The 18,514-nt window shown below is 45.4% G+C and overlaps 1 protein-coding gene across 1 annotated transcript; it reads left to right on the plus strand.

Annotated features, from left to right (window-relative positions):
• Window positions 1–55: 55 nt before the first annotated feature.
• WHAMM (WASP homolog associated with actin, golgi membranes and microtubules) lies at window positions 56–14,034 on the plus strand. Its single transcript, XM_053912549.1, has 10 exons — window positions 56–701; window positions 1,348–1,521; window positions 2,217–2,367; window positions 3,551–3,720; window positions 4,336–4,501; window positions 6,915–7,102; window positions 7,938–8,024; window positions 8,220–8,315; window positions 10,420–10,918; window positions 12,982–14,034. The coding sequence occupies exons 1-10, from the start codon at window positions 141–143 to the stop codon at window positions 13,275–13,277; spliced, it is 2,388 nt and encodes a 795-aa protein (XP_053768524.1). The 5' UTR covers window positions 56–140; the 3' UTR covers window positions 13,278–14,034.
• The last annotated feature ends 4,480 nt before the right edge of the window (window positions 14,035–18,514 follow it).

Genomic DNA, 18,514 nt, shown 5'->3' on the forward strand with positions numbered 1-18,514 from the left:
GCACACAGCCAATCAGAAGTGCAGGAGGGGCGGTGACAGGGCGCAGACGCAATGATAGTCCAGAGAAAAATGTCGCGGCTCGGACCTGACGGTCCTGCGGCTGGGGCTGCGAGGAGGCCGGGACACTGACAGCTGGCGCCATGGAGGACGAGCAGCCCGACAGCCTGGAGGGCTGGGTGCCGGTCCGCGAGGACCTGTTCGCTGAGCCTGAGCGGCACCAGCTGCGCTTTCTCGTGGCCTGGAACAACGCGGAGGGCAAGTTCGCGGTGACCTGTCACGACCGCACGGCGCAGCGGCAGCGGCGGCGCGAGGGGAACCGGCCGGGGTCTCCGCCCAGCTGGGCCGGCCTGCTCTCGGCCGCCGGGTTGCGCGGCGCGCACCGGCAGTTGGCGGCGCTGTGGCCGCCCCTGGAGCACTGCTTTCCCCCGCTGCCACCGGAGCTGGAGGCAGGCGGCGGCGCCTGGGGCCTGTGGGAGCTCGTGTGGCCGGCACGCGCGGGCCTTGGCGAGGCAGAACTGCAGGAACTGTGCTTGCGGCTGGAGCGCTACCTGGGACTGGCTGCCGACGGCTGCGGCGGCGCGGCCGTGCGAGACGCGCTGCTTCCGGTCGACGGCGGCGCACCGGACTGCGAGAGTCCGCGCGCCTTCCGGGAGCGCGCCCTGCGCGCGCGGTTGTCCGAAGCGGACGCGCGCCTGCGCCAGGTACGCCGGCGAGACCCGCGTTAGTGTTCCTGGGGCATCAGAAGGGGACCAGGGTAAGGGTGGGAGTCTTCCCCGAGATACAGGCTCCACGAGGAGCAAGTTCACGGTCTGACGTGGAGAAGGGGGCGCAGGGTCACAGGTGTCCTTCCCCTGCCGGGAGCAGCCAGGGGGCTGCTGCTGGGGCGCGCGGGAGTCCCAGAGTGAGGAAGTGTTAATTTAGAGCGTAGTTTTGCGCTCTGCAGAGACTAGAGCCACCGTTTTGACTCTAAAAGAGTCTCTCTGCTGGGAGCTTGGTAGCTCTGTGAACCTGGGGAGCTGAGAGAGCCTACACACTGAAGTATTTGGAGGCACCTCTCTAACGCCCTTATGAGATTCTAAAAAGCGCAGCATCTCAAAACCTTAACCATCATAAAAGTGAAGAAGAAACGTCATCTACAAACAACCCAGAGATAACCACTGTTAATATTTTGAGTCTTTCAGGTCCTTTTCTCTGAGCAGTTTGTACACAGTTGAGATACAATTTTGAACTCTACTTTCCCCCGACGAACTGAAGTGTAGAATACTAAGATTTCCTTAGTTTTGTTTGTGTGGTGTGCTCTTATAAATACTGTCCATACCTGAGCTTTATGTACCTTTTCCCTTCCAGATTCTTCAAGGGCGTGAAAGAGCCAACACTATGGTAGCATTAATGGAAATTTATCGAGAAGAAGATGAAGCATACCAGGAATTTGTTACCTTGGCAACCATGTTCTTCCAGTATTTACTGAAGCCATTTAGAGATATGCGAGAATTTGCAACTTCATGTAAGCTTGATATTTTGGTATGTTTTCTTTATGTTTTTACTTAATCTGATTTACTATATGTCACATATTATTTCTTTAGTCACATTTAAGATTCTGTGTTGGACTGTTAGGTTCACCCTTATGTTTAGATGAGATATATGTGTATATATATATATACACACACACACACACACACACACACACACACATATATATATATTTTAAAGTGTTATAAAAAATGAAGACATTTTACATGGATCATCTTCTTAATACATTCAGATTTCTAGAGGTTTTCAAGGATTAAACACATTCTTCGCTGATGACTTGTTTTTGATGTGATGCTTATTTTGCTTATTTTCTCCCTCTAAGAACACACACAGCTATATCAGAAATAAGATGAAACTTTAGGTAGCAAGGTCCTGGACTGTGAGTCAGTAATTTAAACTTTAGTAGGTGCTGTCATCACTCGTATTTCGTTGAGCCCTGTGACAGCAGTTAGAGTGAGCATATTTTCTCCTCCATTATGCCCCAGAGTATCCCTTCGTCTTCCAGGTGGTCCCCAACTTAGAGCCTTATTCATTCTCCATAAGGAATTGCTGAATTCATGAAACTTGACTAAGTAGTAGCAATAAAAGTCATTGAAATAGTTCATGCCAGCAGTTTGCTTTCAGTTTTCTAATGGCTGTACATTACTGTTCTTTCTTACTTGTGCAATTTCCCGTTCTTACTAAAGAAATCCTTGGATGAGGATGATCTGGGTCCCAAAAGGATAGTGGCCCTGCGGAAGGAAGCCCAAGAATGGACCAGACAGGCGGAAGCAGCTATAGTCTCTATTCAAGACATCACTGTGAATTATTTTAAAGAAACAGTAAAAGCATTGGCAGGTAATCATTTACAGTGCTACACTAAGACAAATGTAATTTTCATTTTATTCAGAACACATTTGAGTGTCTCTTTAGTATCAGGCCGCAGGTCCTGGGGATTCAGCGTAAACCGAAACTGTCCAGCCTGCTGAGAGGAGAGAGACATCTTAGCTACACATTCATCCAAATGCATGGGGAAGCGGCAGCGGCCGCAAGCCGCATGAGGAAAATCAACATGGGGCTCTGAGAGCCTGAGAGAAAAATTAGGCTCCATCGAAGTGGTCAGCAAGAGCCTCAGAGAAGGGGCAGTTGCCCTGATATCTGAAGGGTAAATGGAATTTAAGAGAGCAAAAAAGCAGTGTTGCTAGCAGAAGGAACAGCATGGACAAAGGCCCTGTGGCTTGAGGGAGCTTGGCTAGTGTGAGGAACTTTGAGAATGCCCCGGGGCTGGAACAGAGTGCAGCCCGCAGGTGTCAGGGTGTGTGGGCAAGACTGCAAGCTGAGACCATGCAGGGCCTTTTGAGCTGGGTAAAGGATGTTTGTTTTGTCTAAATCATTGTCGTGGCAGTTCCAAAGAGGGAAAAACTTACTGTCTGTCAGCCAGTCTGATAAATCATAGTACATGCATAGGACAGAGCAGCACACAGCTACTAAGCATGATTCTCTATCTCTATGAACCGCAGGCGTTCCGTGATACAGGAAGTGAAATAAACAGGACACACGGGGGTGGGGGAAAAGTAGCTTTACAGTTGTCAGTACACGAAACAGACTATTCTTGTATTGTTATTTATTAATTATGGTATTATTTTCCATATGAACAGTTGTAATTCTACATTGTCCCACCCTGTGAAAAAGACTGATGATCTTGTGGATTTTTTTTTTTTTTTTTTTGTCAAACTATCTAACCTGTCTGTCTAGCTAGACATAGAGTCTAGAAGTGTATGTAGTAACATGTAAGAAGGAATTGCTAGTAGGTGAGATTCATGACTATTTTCCTCTTTTTAAAAACATCACACATCTAAAATGTTATATCAAGGACCATGTGTTATTTGTGTGATAACAGAAAAGTCATTAAAATTAATACTCTTTTAAAAAGGATGTTTTGCCAGTAATGTGGGAGGCAAGAAAGGATTAGCCCAGGATAAATTTTTCAGTTTTTAATGAGCTGTAATTAAGCTATTTGTTACTCCTTATGATCCAACAGGGATGCAGAAACAAATGGAACAGGATAAGAAGAGATTTGGTCAGGCTGCCTGGGCCACAGCAGCTCCCAGGCTGGAAAGACTCAAGCTGATGTTAGCTCGAGAGACACTGCAGCTCATGAGAGCCAAAGAGCTGTGTTTAAATCACAAAAGAGCTGAGATCCAGGGAAAGGTAAGCCAAGATACAGGTGACTTTATATTAGAAACAGACTTCGATTTGAGATGTCATCTTTCCTTCCAGCCATTGTTGAAGAGCTTCCTTTCCTATTCCAACACCATCTTCTAGTAGATGAGAATTTCCAGACCAGGGACGATTGGCTATAAAGTTTCCATTTCCTCAAGATGGTTTTGCAATACTATATTGTAGGATTCAGTCGATAATAGCATTGAGCTCAGTACTGAGGAAGGTAATATACTTTAAAAGTCAACCCAGTGCTATCATCAGCAGAACTCGAGAATAACCAGAGGTTCTTCCTTCTGGGATCACAGTCAATTACAGGCCTTCCTGCACTGCTAAGACTTTACAGCAGAAAATGCTGTAAAGTCCTCAGTGTCATTTACTGTCCTCAAAACCTTAGTGTTTTCGTGTGTTTCAAGGAGGAGATAAAGTATTTGTAAAAATGTTGAATGGGGCATTTTTGTTTCATTAAATGAAATAGTGTTTCTTCTTGCTTTTTTATATTTGGTACTGAGCAAAGAATAGAAAACAGATCAAATGCTTTGAAAGTTTCCTTTCAGTACATTAAATATTTTAACTTGCTCTTTTTTTTTTTTCCATGAAAACAAGATGGAATATCTTCCAGAACAAGAAAAAAATATAGATGTTGTAGATGAACTAGAAATAGAGTATTATGAAGTTCAATTAGAACTGTATGATGTTAAATTTGAGATATTAAAATATGAAGAAATCCTACTTACCACAAAGTTGGACTCCATTAAAAGACTTATAAAAGGTACAACTTATATTTAAAATATATATTAAAATGTTTTAAGTTATACATTCAAGGAAGTACAGACTTTATCAGTTATTTCTTGTAAATTGTATAAGATATCTACTGAAATTTCTAGTTTCCCTTCAGCATCTTTATTATTCAAAAATATAGTCCTTGTTAAACATACAGCAAAATAAAGAAAAGGAAAACCTTTAATAACTCAGTTCCATCGGGTGGACGTACTTAGTGATAACAATTTGCTGATTAGCTTTGTAGCCTGATGTATATAAATATCAATTTTCAAATTAAAACTGTATATCCTGTTCAGTACTCTCTTTTTCCTTTAATACTTAATAACCATCATCCCATCTCAGTAAGTAACAAAATCTTCCGAAAATTTTAATGGCTGCATAGTATTCCAGTGTACGGCTGCACCGACCGACTTTCAGCCTCTCGCTGTTGTGAACAGCAGTGTAGTGCAGAAGCACCCTTTAAACGTGTTGGTGTACAGGGCAGGTCATTCCCTTGGAATGAATTTCTCAAGGCGAGATCAGTGAAGTGGGTCAAGGACCACGCAAAATTTACACTTGACAAACGTGTCAAAACAACACAACAGCAATCATTTGATACACATTTTCCCTCACCTCTGATATTTTCTAATTTCTAAATTTCATACAGTCATACATCACAGCCCTCTAGGGAGGCTGTGCAAAGTGACAGCCCATCAGCAGATTATGCAAATACCTGTTTCCCCATACTTTGCCCATTCTTTTAAATTCATGCCTAATTAATAGGGAAAAAAAAGGCATCTTTTAATTTTCATTTCCTCCAGTTACAAGTGATGTTGAATGCAATGTTGTAGGTTTACTGGCCATTTTTTTAAATTCAGTTCCTATGGTCTTTGCATGTTTCCTTTACATATTAAGGATACTATTCTATTATTTGTCATATGTTGCAAACAAATTCTCCCTGTTGTTTGCTTTCTCTTGCCCTGCAGAAATGTTTAATTTTCATGAAGTCACATCTCTCCACCTTTTTGTTTCTGTGTTACACCTGGCAAAGGGATCTATGGGTTTTGCTTTTGGTAGCATGCCTGGCAAACTCCTCCTCATCCCAAAATTGTGTCAATAGTTTATTTATTTTTTTCATTTACTATTTTTCTGATTTTTAAAGGAACATTTAGCTCTTTAATCCAGGTGAAATTTATTTTGATGTGGGGTAGGAATCTAATGTTTCCGCCCACGTCATTGGGAGTCCCCATCACTGCTGCTTTGCCTCGCTACCTGTCTCGCAGCATTACTATATTTATTTTGACCGATTTTCAATTGTTACTTTCCTTCATTGACTTGTGAGTGGCTTCTGGTACTGGTACCACACTCTGCCCATTGTACCTCGGAGCTACATTTCAGTATCCCGTAAAGCGTGCACCTGCCTTACTACTCTCCTGCTCCACAAGCTTTCTGACTGTTCTCCTTTATTCTTCCAGATGAACTTTAGAATCATTTTGACAAGTTCAAAACAATCTAACAAATAAACAAAAACAAAACTCGGAATTTTTATTGGGATTGTGCTTAAAGTTAGAGATAACTGGGGGAGAATTGTCGTCTTTGCAATTTTGAATCTTCCCAGCCAAGAACATGGTATGTCTCTCCATTTACTTGTGTCTTTTTTCCCTAAAGGTTTTCCAAGATTAGCAATTTTTTTGGTATATATCTGCACATTGAATTTAATCCTAGGAATTCAAGAAACTTTATAACAGTTTCAGGTTATAAGCATTTTACATATTTAGGAAAAATTTTATTTCAAAAAGTTAATCTGGAAGGATGCATGCCAAATTGTTAATGTTTTTCTCTGGGTTGGGATTCCAAAGGTTTGGGAAAGGAAGAAGAAAAATTTCACTTTTCATTTACTGTGCTTCTGTAGGGCTTGAATTTGTTAACAATTAGCATGCATGTATTTTTAAAAAATCAGTATATAATCAAGATAATATACTATTAAAGCACTTTAACAGTGTACTGCTGGTGACTGTAAGTTGCCTTTCTGGAGGGCAGTTTGACTGTAGTTACCGAGAGTCTTAACTATCCATCCATTTCAGGAAGTAATAAAAATGGACACAAAGCCCTACATTCAGAGGTGCTCACAGTGCAACTGATAACGGGACATTATGACAACAGAGATTGTTTATATTAGAGAATACTGTGTTGCCATTAAAATTTTTATTTTCATTATGTGGAAAATGTTCTCTTAGAACTGTTTATTGACATGAGTAGCTGTGTGTGTGCACACGCGTGATGTACACACACACACGTAAATGTTAACAGTGGTTCTGCCTAGGTGGCGGGATTACACATGATCTGTACTTTCCTTACATTTGAATTTTGTGCATTATCTTTATAATAAAACATGCCTTTAAAAATCATTGACTATTTTTCAGATAAACAGGATGAAGTTGTCTATTATGACCCATGCGAAAGTCCAGAGGAACTGAAAGCCATTGACCAAATCCTGGGGCTGCAGGGTGGTGAGAATGCGGAGACGAGGGGGCTCCGCCGGCAGTGCCGGCAGCTGGAGCGGAAACGGGGCAGGATCTGCGCCAGGAGGGCCTACCTCAGGAGCAGGAAGGTGGGCGCCGGCAGCTTTCTGTATTTCCCTTCCAGGCCTTTCTTCATTCATGAAAGATAAAGAGGTTTCGAAGATAAGGCTTTGACCTTATTTTCTGTGCATTGATACGGATGCCAGTAGCTGCAATTACAATATATTAACAATTTTTTGTCTTAAAATGATCCTTTGTTTCTTGCGGTATTTAAGCATTTATCATAATCTGTAGATTTTAATTTGTTCAACAGCTATTTGTTGAATGCCTGTTCCATACGACAGGTATTTTAAAATCACAATAAGTAAAAAATTCTAATCATCAGGAATAGTGAATTCTAAAATTTAGTGTAAATTGTTGATTATAAAATCAGAGATAATATTTAGCTCATTTCAATCTTTATATTTGATTATTTTTTTCTTAATTACTCCATGATTATATAAAAAAGTAACATGCTAAGACTGGTTAAGCGTCATTGAAATACTGGTCTTAATGTAATTTTTCAGGAATGTGTTGGTTGGATATGTTTATATAGGTAAGTTTGGAAGTGTAATGACTATTTGTAACATTGTGAGGAAATGTGTATCCTCCTCTCACTTGCCCTTGGTCAGAGAATTCACTTTTTCCTCACTCAAAGCACTAAATCTGTGGCCCTTCTGATGGGCCAACTGATTCCTGGAAGTGCCTGCCAGCCCCTCATCACACGGCTGAGCAGGCAGCAGGCCCACGGAGCCCCTCCAGAAACTCCAGTTCATGAATGCCCTGCACAGCAGCCCAAATGCAGTGCTTTCTCCTTTTAACCTTCTATGCTGTAGCCTATGGTAAGAGTAAAAACCCTGGAGGTAATTTGTATTATTCCACCAGGATCAATGCAAAGAAAACCATCAACTCCGACTGCAGCAGGCTGAAGAAAGTGTGAGATATTTTCACCAGCACCATAGTGTTCAGATGGTGAGTCATTAAAGAAAACTATTTTTGATTTGCATAACGTGGCACACTGGCTTAACTGCGCAGATGCCACAGCCCAGGCCTGAAGGCACGGTGGGGAGGGGCGGGGGGAGGAGGCCATCCTGTCGGTTCCGGACCCTTTCTCTCTTGAGACTTTTACTTTAAGGAATTCACAAGTGTGTATTTGTTTAAATATAGAAAAGAGACAAGTTAAAAGAAGAGGAGCAAAAGAAAAAAGAATGGATAAATCAAGAACGCCAGAAGACCCTGCAGCGGTTAAGAGCATTTAAGGAGGTAAGTCCCGTCACTAATTGCCTTGCTTACGTTTTCTGAAGCAATAAATCAAGATCACCCATCCTCGGAGAAAAGGATGAAGCATTAGGAACAGATCGTTTGGAACACAAAACGTTCCCCAAATGCCATTATTTTTCATATATAAATGAAAGCCAAACAACAGTAGAACACGGAGATGTTTTGACCTTGCCGCACGCCCTCCCCGCCCGAGTGTGCCAGCTCTGCCCACCACGGTGCCCACCACGGTGCCCACCAGCAGGGAAGGCGGAAACTAGTTACATTACCATTAACTTGAGCTGGCTTCCTCCTCATCTGCAATAAAGAATTTTTTAAAATGCAGTCAAGGAAACCTTGTGACATAGGTATAGTTAAGTGCTCCATTAAAAATGAATACTTCTGCCTGACAGGGACAGGCCACGGAGTGAACAACCATGACACTCCAAGGTCAGCTTTTTTTCTGGGACACTTAACTCCTCTGACCATTACCAGGCGCCTGCCACATCCCAGGCACGGAGCCAGGCACTGGCGTTCTCCTTCAATTTTTAAAACGACCCTGTAAGATACCCTCCTCACCACTTTACAGATGACCAGCCAAGGCTCAGAGTGGTCACACAGGTTGTACAGAGCCAGGTCTTTCTAACCCCAGAGCCACAGCAGGGATTCTGCAACCCGGCAGCACATCAGGAGCAGCTGGGGAGCTAATGCCCAGACCCACCCCCAGAGATTTTGGCCAGGGCCTGGGCATGAATGGAGGTGGGGAGAGTGCACACAGGGGAGCTCCCCGAAGGCCAGCAGAACGTAGAGCAAACGAGCTGGCGAGTACCTGGCTGCCTCCAGAAGGGGATCAGTGAACGGAATGGGCACGGAGGAAGGGATTCGAGGAACGCAAGTACAGCTCCTGAGCCTGGAACTGGTCAGACAGATCAGTGATCACCTTCCACATAGAGCTGCTGTGAAGGGGACAGGTTAGACAGACTCTAACCTAAGGAGACAGAATCAGGCCACCTAAGCTCCCAGCAAACTGCAACAAGGAGTTTTAATTCTAACAAGTTAACCTCAAATTGGTTTACGTTGCAAGGTTTGGGGGATCTAACACTTGTACGGGGGTGGTGGGAAGGAGTGTGTGTGATTTAAATGTAGGGACAGGAACCTTCCTTCCGTTGTGTGTGGATCACTTGATGAAGCTGCAGAAAAACGCATGAGGTTGTAGAAAGAACAGCAGCATCCTTTGTAGAGTGAGGGAATTCTGTGTACCAAGAAGTGCCACAATTGAAGGGGACAAAGGCAATTTGAGCACATTGGGAACGAAGGACAAGCAGACCGGAAATGAAATCACATGATATGTGGTACCTGTGGAGCCTAGACAAGTTGTTTTTAAATTCACATTTTTTTCAATTATAAAGTTTATTCTAAGCCTAAATTAGAGAAAAGAAACCCATAATTCCTGTTACAACTATCATTTTGAGGTCCATTCTGCCGGTATTTGTCACAGATCTTTGTTTCACAGGGTTGTAAAGCATCATCTAAATTTTTTCAGAATGTTTCACTGACTTTGCACTGTTCATGTTTTTTGTGGCTGCCTAATATTTTAAATTAATTCACCATAATTTTTTCAGCTAACTTCCTATTGTTCACATTTAGTTTGATTTTTCATACTAAAAATATTACGTTTTTTTTTTAAAGATCTTATTTATTTTTAGAGAGAGGGGAAGGGAGGGAGAAAGAAAGGGACAGAAACATCGATGTGTGGTTGCCTCTTGCTCGTCCCCCACTGCCCACAACCCAGGCATGTGCCCTGACTGGGAATGGAACCAGCGGCCCTTTGGTTCATAGGCCGGCGCTCAATCCATTGAGCCACACCGGCCAGGGCTGATATTTTTATACGTATCCTTTCATATCTATTTTATTATGGAGAAAGTATTATATGAAAGGATATAAATGCTTATTCTTTCATAGATTTAACAACAGGAATGGCTGAACAAAGTGGAAAGGAGCCAGTTTGTGAACTAGAACAATCAATGCATAGAAACTCTTCGGTGTCATTGTTTATAGAAACTTCCAGCATTTGTGGCAAGTTTCTCACACAACAGTTTTCTGTTTTCAGAGACGTCCAGGTCCCTCTGTACTAAAGGTCCCTTACTCAGAACCTGAGGCTCCAAACCTGCGGGGTGAACTGCCCCAGCAGACCTCCTCGCCGACTCCTCAGACGAAGGTGGTGATCCCTCCGTCCTTCAAGAAAACCAGAAGTGCTCCCTTATCTGAAGCTAGTAACGTGAAAACCCCCAAGTCTCAAGACTGCTCTGGAAACATCCCTGCCCAGATTTCTGTTCAAGGAGGTGACCAGACACACTCCAAACCCAGTGAGGAATTGTCACTTCCACCGCCACCTCCTCCCCTTCCCCCTCCTCCCCCTCCTCCACCGCCTCCACTGCCTCCACCAGCACCTCCGCTCTTCCCTGTTCCGCCCTCTTCTCTATCTGCAAACCATCGGAATCTGAATGTACACATCAGGACTTCAGGAAAAGATGATCAGCCACTTCCTCTAGTGTGTGAATCACCTGCTGAAAGACCACATGACTCCTCAGACAGTTTTAAATGCCCAGGTAATCTGCCAGAATTCTGTACCTGCTCCCCTCAAATCAAAATCTTTTTCAAAATTCTCTGCAGTCTTAAAATATTCCAGTATTTGCTTCTTTAAATGGTACTTTTTTTTTTCTTGGCAAAGTTAGTATAGCCTGAATCAGATTGATAAATGCTACCTTACCTTGAACAAACCATCTCTACACATTTAATGGTCACATGACTCGTGATCACTGAGGCTGTTAAAGAATCAACTTATTTCGTGTTTCTTAGGTCTTCAGTATGTGTTTGATTTCTGCCATTTGCATGTTACTCAAGGTTGCTTTGAGTTACTGTTGCATCTCAGAGTCCTTCATAGAATTAACTTGTTGCATCGTAAGCAGAAGATTAGCTAGAAATTATTATAGAGGAATATTAGTCACAATACAGAAGGCTCTTGTTGCAGACTGACAGGTAGACTGAGAAACCTTCCCAGGGGAAATCTTTCTAAAATAAAGTGATTAAAAAAAAATAGTGGACCACCTTCTACCTTGCAAATACAGTACACTGAACAACTCGAGGGCCATAGTTCTAACTTGTAATTCTAACTGAAGTTCAGACTCTCACTACTGAGGACACTGGCTTACACCTGCCCAGACTCATAGCCTACTGCTGCTCGGGGCGCGGGTTGTTAGGTAGTCCTAGGTAAATGCTGTGTACTCTTGTTTTCAAGACTATGCTGGAACGCCCCCACCTAGAGCATGCACCCATGCTGTGAGAGGGGGTGTAAATGATTGAAATAGAAGAGTTCCCAACTGTGGTTCTGGATCCTTGAGTATTCTGGTTATTCTGAGTTCAAGGTGTCACTGTACCTAAAACCAGGTACAAATGAAAAGGTCTACACTATCAGTGGAGGCCAGACGGCCCCACCATGGGGTTTGCAACAACACTATTTACTTGGGGGAGACAGCGTGGAGCCCCGCCTGGAGCTCAGATGTAGGTGAGTCTCCGTGGGCCGCCTCATTCAGGCCTGGGCCTCATGCACACTGTGTGGGCAAGCCCCATCCAACTCCTACACACTGCCTCCTTCCACTGACAAGAGTAAGAAAGTGTGAACGGCCATCAAAAAATGCCCTTTACTGTAAAACTGCCCTCACTCCTAGAAGAGCATCGTAGTAAAGAGCGACAGGTTTCAGTCCAAAGTGAAACAGTGTTTTGTTAGCCATCACATGACCTTAAATCCTGAGCTGGAAATGACTATTTATCTCGACTATTTCCCCGGATGATCGCTACGTTAGTGGCCACAGTCAACGCCCCTGTCTCCCGCAAGGGGTAAAAGATTTCCCTGCTCAGGGGGTCTCAAGGTGCCGGAGTGAAAAATAGCTTCTACTCTCCAAGGCTTTGAAACTCTGATCTAATTTGTGTTTTGACAGCATTTCACGCCCTCGAGAACAGAGCATGTAAATTACCTCGGGGTACCGTAGGTGGAATTAAAGACATTACATACAGAGAGACGCCAGTGCTGCCCCCGCAGGTCCATTGAGCTGCTGATTCAAGTTTCCCTTTAAAGTCTTTTCTTGTGGGGAAACCTACTTGCCTCATTGTCACACTGACTCCTTAGTCATCACTGACTAAGACTGCAGTGAGAGACATGCAGCAGGGAACATATTCCAGGCAGATATTTTTTAAAGTGTGGAGGGACATGGGGGAGGTGCAACATCAGAGGTACCTAAGTCCTGCACGTGGGGTCAGGCTGTTCCCACCCGGGCACGTAACTCTTGAGGATCACACGAGAGTGTTCCCGCATCCATTATAACACAGGTGTCACGGCTGTGCCTCCGAGATGCTGTGGGTTTGAGCAACTGAGGTGCTTATGATAAAATAGTAGCGATGGAACTATGCTGGACTCACACGGGGAGCTTATTTATGGTTGACCTTCCTAGCGGATAATGAAAACATGCGTTTAATGGAACGATGATCATTTGTTTAAACCATGGTGTTAGCTGATGTGACTTTAACGCCTTTGACTAATACAAAAACAGCCTGGCGTCTTGGGGAGAAAGAGTGTAAGTTCCTGACAGTACTTGCTCTGTTTACTCCATTGCAGGGTCTATGGATGAAGTGTTGGCCTCCTTAAGGCATGGCAGAGCCCCGGTCCAGAAGGTGGAAGCTCCTGCTGTGGCCCCTCCTCATGCCTCAGTCAACGAGCACATTCTGGCTGCCATCAGGCAGGGTGTCAAACTGCGGAAGGTTCACCCTGACCTTGGCCTGAGCCCCAGCAGTAAGCCCACCAGCGACCTGGAGAGAAGCATCAAGGCTGCACTCCAGAGAATCAAGAGAGTGTCTGCTGACTCGGAAGAGGAGGAGGAGGAGGAGAGTGGCCCCAGCGAGTGGGACCACTAAGCTCTTCAGCAAGGCCAAGGGCACTGCACTGTGGGCTGGAGAGAAGCCACCAGGGCCCAAGGCCTATTTGTGAAAAGCACGTGAACAGGGCAGACTGGCCCCACGACACCCAGATGGGCAGCAGGGCTGTGTGTGATGTTGCAGCTGTGATTTAATGCTGTGGCACCATGGAAGTAGCCATGGCTGGAGTGACTCAGTGGACTGAGTGCTGGCCTATGAACCAAAAGGTTCGATTCCCAATCAGGGCACCTCCCTGGGTTGCAGGCCAGGTCCCTAGTTGGGGGCACGCCAGAGGCAACTGATGAATGTTTCTGTCTCACATTGATGTTTCTCTCCCTCTCTTTCTCCCTCCCTTCTCCTCTCTCTAAAAATAATTGATTAATTAATTTGAAAAGCAAGCCCACAGAAGTAGAGAACTGGTGACCTGCACACACCAAACCGCAGCTGGGATTTGAGCACCCACAGTCAGTGTTGCTGGCCTGCCAGGATGGTGTGTATTTCTCCCCGGGATGCTCTGCAGTCATTCCTTCCTTCTGACAGTCGTTTACGCGATGGTGCACGTGGTGAACAGCACGGTCAGACGGCTGGCCGTGTCCCGTGTGTGCTGTCGTGGCTTCCTCCGACTGTAAGGTTCAGATGTGAACATCGCTTTAGCAATAATTGGAATGCATTGCTTATGTTCAGGAATTATTTTAAATGAAATGTATTTTATGTATCAAGCACTCTATAAATTCATAATAAAGAGCTATTTATAATATATCAGTGTCGCTCATGAGGAAATGAAAACATGAAATATTAACTATGAAATGCACAGCCCTCCCTGTCTGTGGGGGTGGGGGCGGTAAAGTGTTCAGTGAGATTTCAGCTAAACATCTGTTTAAGCAAATACTAAGGGGGAGTGTTCCCACCAAAACTGAAGTCTCAGGCTGGGATCCTTTTTCCTCCTCATTCTGTGTTAAAATTGGAAAAAGGGGAAGGGACCAATACAAGGCAGAACACACACTTCTCAACTGCCTAAAGTGTCCCCACTAACGGCAGTGCCCTCACGTTGCCATGGCGATCCTGGGTTTCCATAAGGCTTAGGGTGCAAACCCCAAGGGCGGGTTGGGTGGCTGTACCCAAGGCCACCTTCCCCACCACACACAGGCCAAGCTTAACCCCGAAATATTTCCTGGGAAAGGGGGATATTTTTTACAAATGGCAAAATCAGAACTCTGTTGGGCTTTTATTTTAAGTATTGCAAATTCAGTATTTAGAGACACCCGTGAGCTCATTCAGGCATGGCAAATTCTCAGATTTTGCTTTCTAAGCTCTGCCAAAGACGAGAAGCCTTCAAAAAGAAAAAAGGCCCTTTTCAGAAGTGAGTCTCCCAACTACACCTCCTGGCTCAACTGTGTTTTATGCATCAAAACTTCTCCCTCTCTGGAACACTCTGTTCCTCATTCTTCCTGTTCCCCACTTTTTCTAGCCAAGCTTTGAAGTCAGTCCAGACTCTGGTCTCACAGAATTCAGAGTCAGGGAGAGGGGAGAGTCTCCTATTGTGTACCTTCCACCCCCTCAGACCCACCCCCCATGGTGCTGCCCAGAGACCTTCACTCTCCCAACTAGCCCCCCCACACTCCAGCCTGTGGCGCCTCAGTACGGTGCACCAACCTGAGACCTGGGCTGCCCCAGTGGCCCCTTCCCCTACCCCAGGGTTTCCACTCCAGCAACACCAAGCCGGTTGCCACCTGCCCCAAAGGGCCCTGATGACTGAACCTAAGTGCCTGGGATACCCTCAGCCCTCTGCCTCCAGGTCCCAGCAAATCCGCACCATCCTTCAGTCTCATCCCCCAGCTTCCCCCTCTCCCACGTCTGCCCTGACCCCACTCCCCGACACCACCACCTTGTCCTGGTCTCCAGCCATGCTGCCTCCCTGCCCACAGCCCTGGGACTGGCCCTGTGGACAAAGCTGACCCTAGGAGAGCCAGACGGTAACCAGCAGCATCCTATCCACAGTCCTGGAGGCAGAACGAGGAGCTGGGCCATCAGACTCCTTTGTTCACCCGCTCCCTCTCCAGGAGGTGAGCTGGGGAAGGAGGCAGGTGGCAGCAGGAGCTAGCGCCAACAGGTGTCTGATCAATGACCTCCCGTCACATAAACTGTGTGGCTGAGTGAATTTACACAGCAGAGGTTCTCACATCTTAGGTGTGTAAACTCATGAAGCGTGTATTGGTTTTCTATCGCTACCATAACAAGCTTAGAGGCTCAAAACACCACCAATTTACTCTCTTACCTTTGTGTAGGTCCAAAGTCCGACACACGTCTCACTGGGCTAATACCAAGGAGTGGGCAGGGCTGCGTTCCTTTCTGTAGGCTCTATGGGAGAAGCTGTTTTCTTGCCTTTTCCTGTTTGTAGAGGTTGCCTGCATTCCTTGGCTCTGGCCCCTTCCTCTATTTTTACAGCCAGCAACATCGCATCTCTCTGACTCTTCTTCCATCGCATCTCTTCCTGACCCCAGCCCGGAAAGGTTCTCTGCTTTGAAGAACTCATGTTGTTAGATTGGGCCCGCCCAGATAAACTGGGATAATCTCCCTCTCTGACAGTCTTAACCACGCAGGCAAGGGCCCTTCTGCCAGGTAAGGCAGCAGAGTCACAGGTTTCGGGGATGAGCATGTAGGCATCTTTGAGGGCCCACCGTCCTGTCTGGCACGAGGGGCTTGTTCGACTGCACACTGCCAGGCTCAGACTGCAAGTCCTAATCCAGGAGGGTCTTCTGACGTTGGCTGACAACCCCCGAGACCTCTGAAACCGCTGGCCTGCAGACCACCCTTAGAATAGCATGATTATACACAAGCCAGACTGGACAAAAAGGGGCTGGGGTGAGGGAAGAGTGAGGCAGGGGTACTCAGAGTCACTGCGGGCTCCCCCCCAAGCTATGGGCCCTGGAGCCGATGTCTCACAAGGCCTTCAGAGTGCCCTGAGGTCACCCCAGCTCTGGGGAGGTGGGCTGTGCTCTGGCCCCTGTTGTTGGCTGCCTGTGAGAGCCCTGCTTGAGGGCCAGAAACCAACCCCATTGAGTGAGTCACATAACCACCTGCAACACAGCATGTCTCCTCTCCACTGGGATGTCATAGATCTGGGAAAATGTCTCTCTTTGGGCTTTTGTGTTCCCAGGGCCTGCGCATAAATGTGCTCCAGAAATATTTATGTAATGTACAACAAATTAAACCTTCAGGAGCTGTGAGTGTGAAAAGAGCTATGTAAGAAGCATGCGAGAAGAAGGCCTTTGGGCATTGCTGATCTTACCCCTAAGGGTGAAGGCCGTTGGGGCAGGGAAAGGCTCACAGACCTGGGAAAGGCAGGGGCAGGATGAGCACAGGGAAATGAGTTGGCTGGGCAAGGGTGGTCTGGGGAGGTGCCTGGTATGGCCTCACGGGGGAGGTGAGGGTGAAAGATGGGAGAGATCCGGCTACAGACTGATCTGTCCCAAGCTTTAGGTAGAGGCCTCCGGCACTTTACACAAGAAGAGCCAGAAGACGGAGGAGGTCCTGGAGTGAGAAGACCAGGAAGAGGGTGGGGACGGTGCTGGCGGGAAGAGAACATGGTAACCAGAGAGAGGAACAAGGCTGTGTGACTCACTGTGCACCCTCCACCCAAAGCCGTGCTGTTAAACGGAGCGGCTGCAGACAGGGCCTAGGGCAGCTCCCCAGGGAATTCTGCAGCACGGGAGCATCTGAGTGGTTCCTGTGCTCCCGAGCACGCTGGTGGAGAGGACTAGCCCAGCTAGGGCGAGGGCAGGAAGAGGAGACATCTCAGCAGACACGAAGCCCCTTCCCCTTAATACCTTGGGAATATGTAAGCTCCCCAGAACCTTTGAAGACTCACATCTGGAGAAAAGAGGGCCCCAGAATTGACTGAGACCAACTTGCATGAGCCTGGGCGTTGGGGCTCAGTAGATGTGAACTTGAAGGAAGGGAAAATAGAGAAGACCATATTTCTTTCACTCTTGAGCAGTGGGTTGAAATTCACACCTCCTATGCGTGTTTGGGAAAAGTTGATTCTCTGCCTAGTACAGACTCTGCCACGTGAATAATCTGTTCAAAAACTCTGGAAAACTCTTTTCTGGTAGGAGTCTCTGAGATTAGCTTTTCCATCAAGAGCCAGGAACACAGGCACACACTCTTCCTGCCTTCTGTGTGGAAGATGAGCCCACAAAAGAAAAATGTCTCTTGAGAGGAGAAAAGTTTTCGTACTGGGCCCCACGGAGACAGAATGGGACCAGCTGAAGGGCAGATGTCCCCTAAGCTTACCTGAGCACGGGGCTGCCCCCAAGCAGGAGTCGGGAATGTTACGTACTCAAAACCCCGCATCCTGTTCCTAAGGCACAGCGCCTGCATCCGCACCACCAGCCTGAAGAGCATCAGCCTACCCTTGGGGAGGCCAAGAGCTTTCACAACGTCTTCTTAACACACAAAGGCTTCTGAAAGATTTTTGTGGACTTAAAAAGGACACAAACATGTTACTGAACTATGTATTTCAACATAAACAACTGTTACAACAAAATCAGGTAAAATTCACAAAGGTATACAAGGCTTTCAAGGGAAAAAAAATTTCCCTTAAATATAAAAAGAGAATCTGCCAAATAACATCATACTGAAACACACAAAGCAAAAAGTGTAGAAACACAAGAGAAACAGAAAGACAACAGTAGTGGGAGATTAACATACTTTCTTTAGTTTTTACTGACTCAAGTGAGTAAAAAATCAAAGGTCCATAATATTATAATTAATAAGGTCAAATAAATACATATAGATTGAATTTTGTTCCCTTCAGAGAATATAGCTTCTTTTGCAGTTTCCTGGGAATTCTTACTAAAATTAACATTGTATTAGGTCCTAAGAAGACATAAATAAACTCCAAAGTGCAGAAATTGTACAGGCCATACCCTCTTTGACAGCAAGGCAGTAAAACTAGGAATTTATGGCAAATGTTAAAAACGACAATAACAAGTATCGAACTGTCTGGAGATGAAGAAGTATAATTTCAAATAACTCTTCAGTAAAAAATAAAGTCAAATTTGAAATTATTGATAATACCATACCTAAAAATTTAAGGGATATGTATAAAGAAGTATTCAGAAAAAAAGTCATAGCCTTACAATTTCTAGTAAAACAGACTAATTCTGGAAAAACTCATCGGAAGAAAGGAAAGCGTGACACCCAACATAAGAAATAAGAATAGGAAATACCGCAAC

This window comes from Desmodus rotundus, chromosome 10, assembly GCF_022682495.2.
Source record: "Desmodus rotundus isolate HL8 chromosome 10, HLdesRot8A.1, whole genome shotgun sequence".
Classification (NCBI taxonomy): Eukaryota; Metazoa; Chordata; class Mammalia; order Chiroptera; family Phyllostomidae; genus Desmodus; species Desmodus rotundus.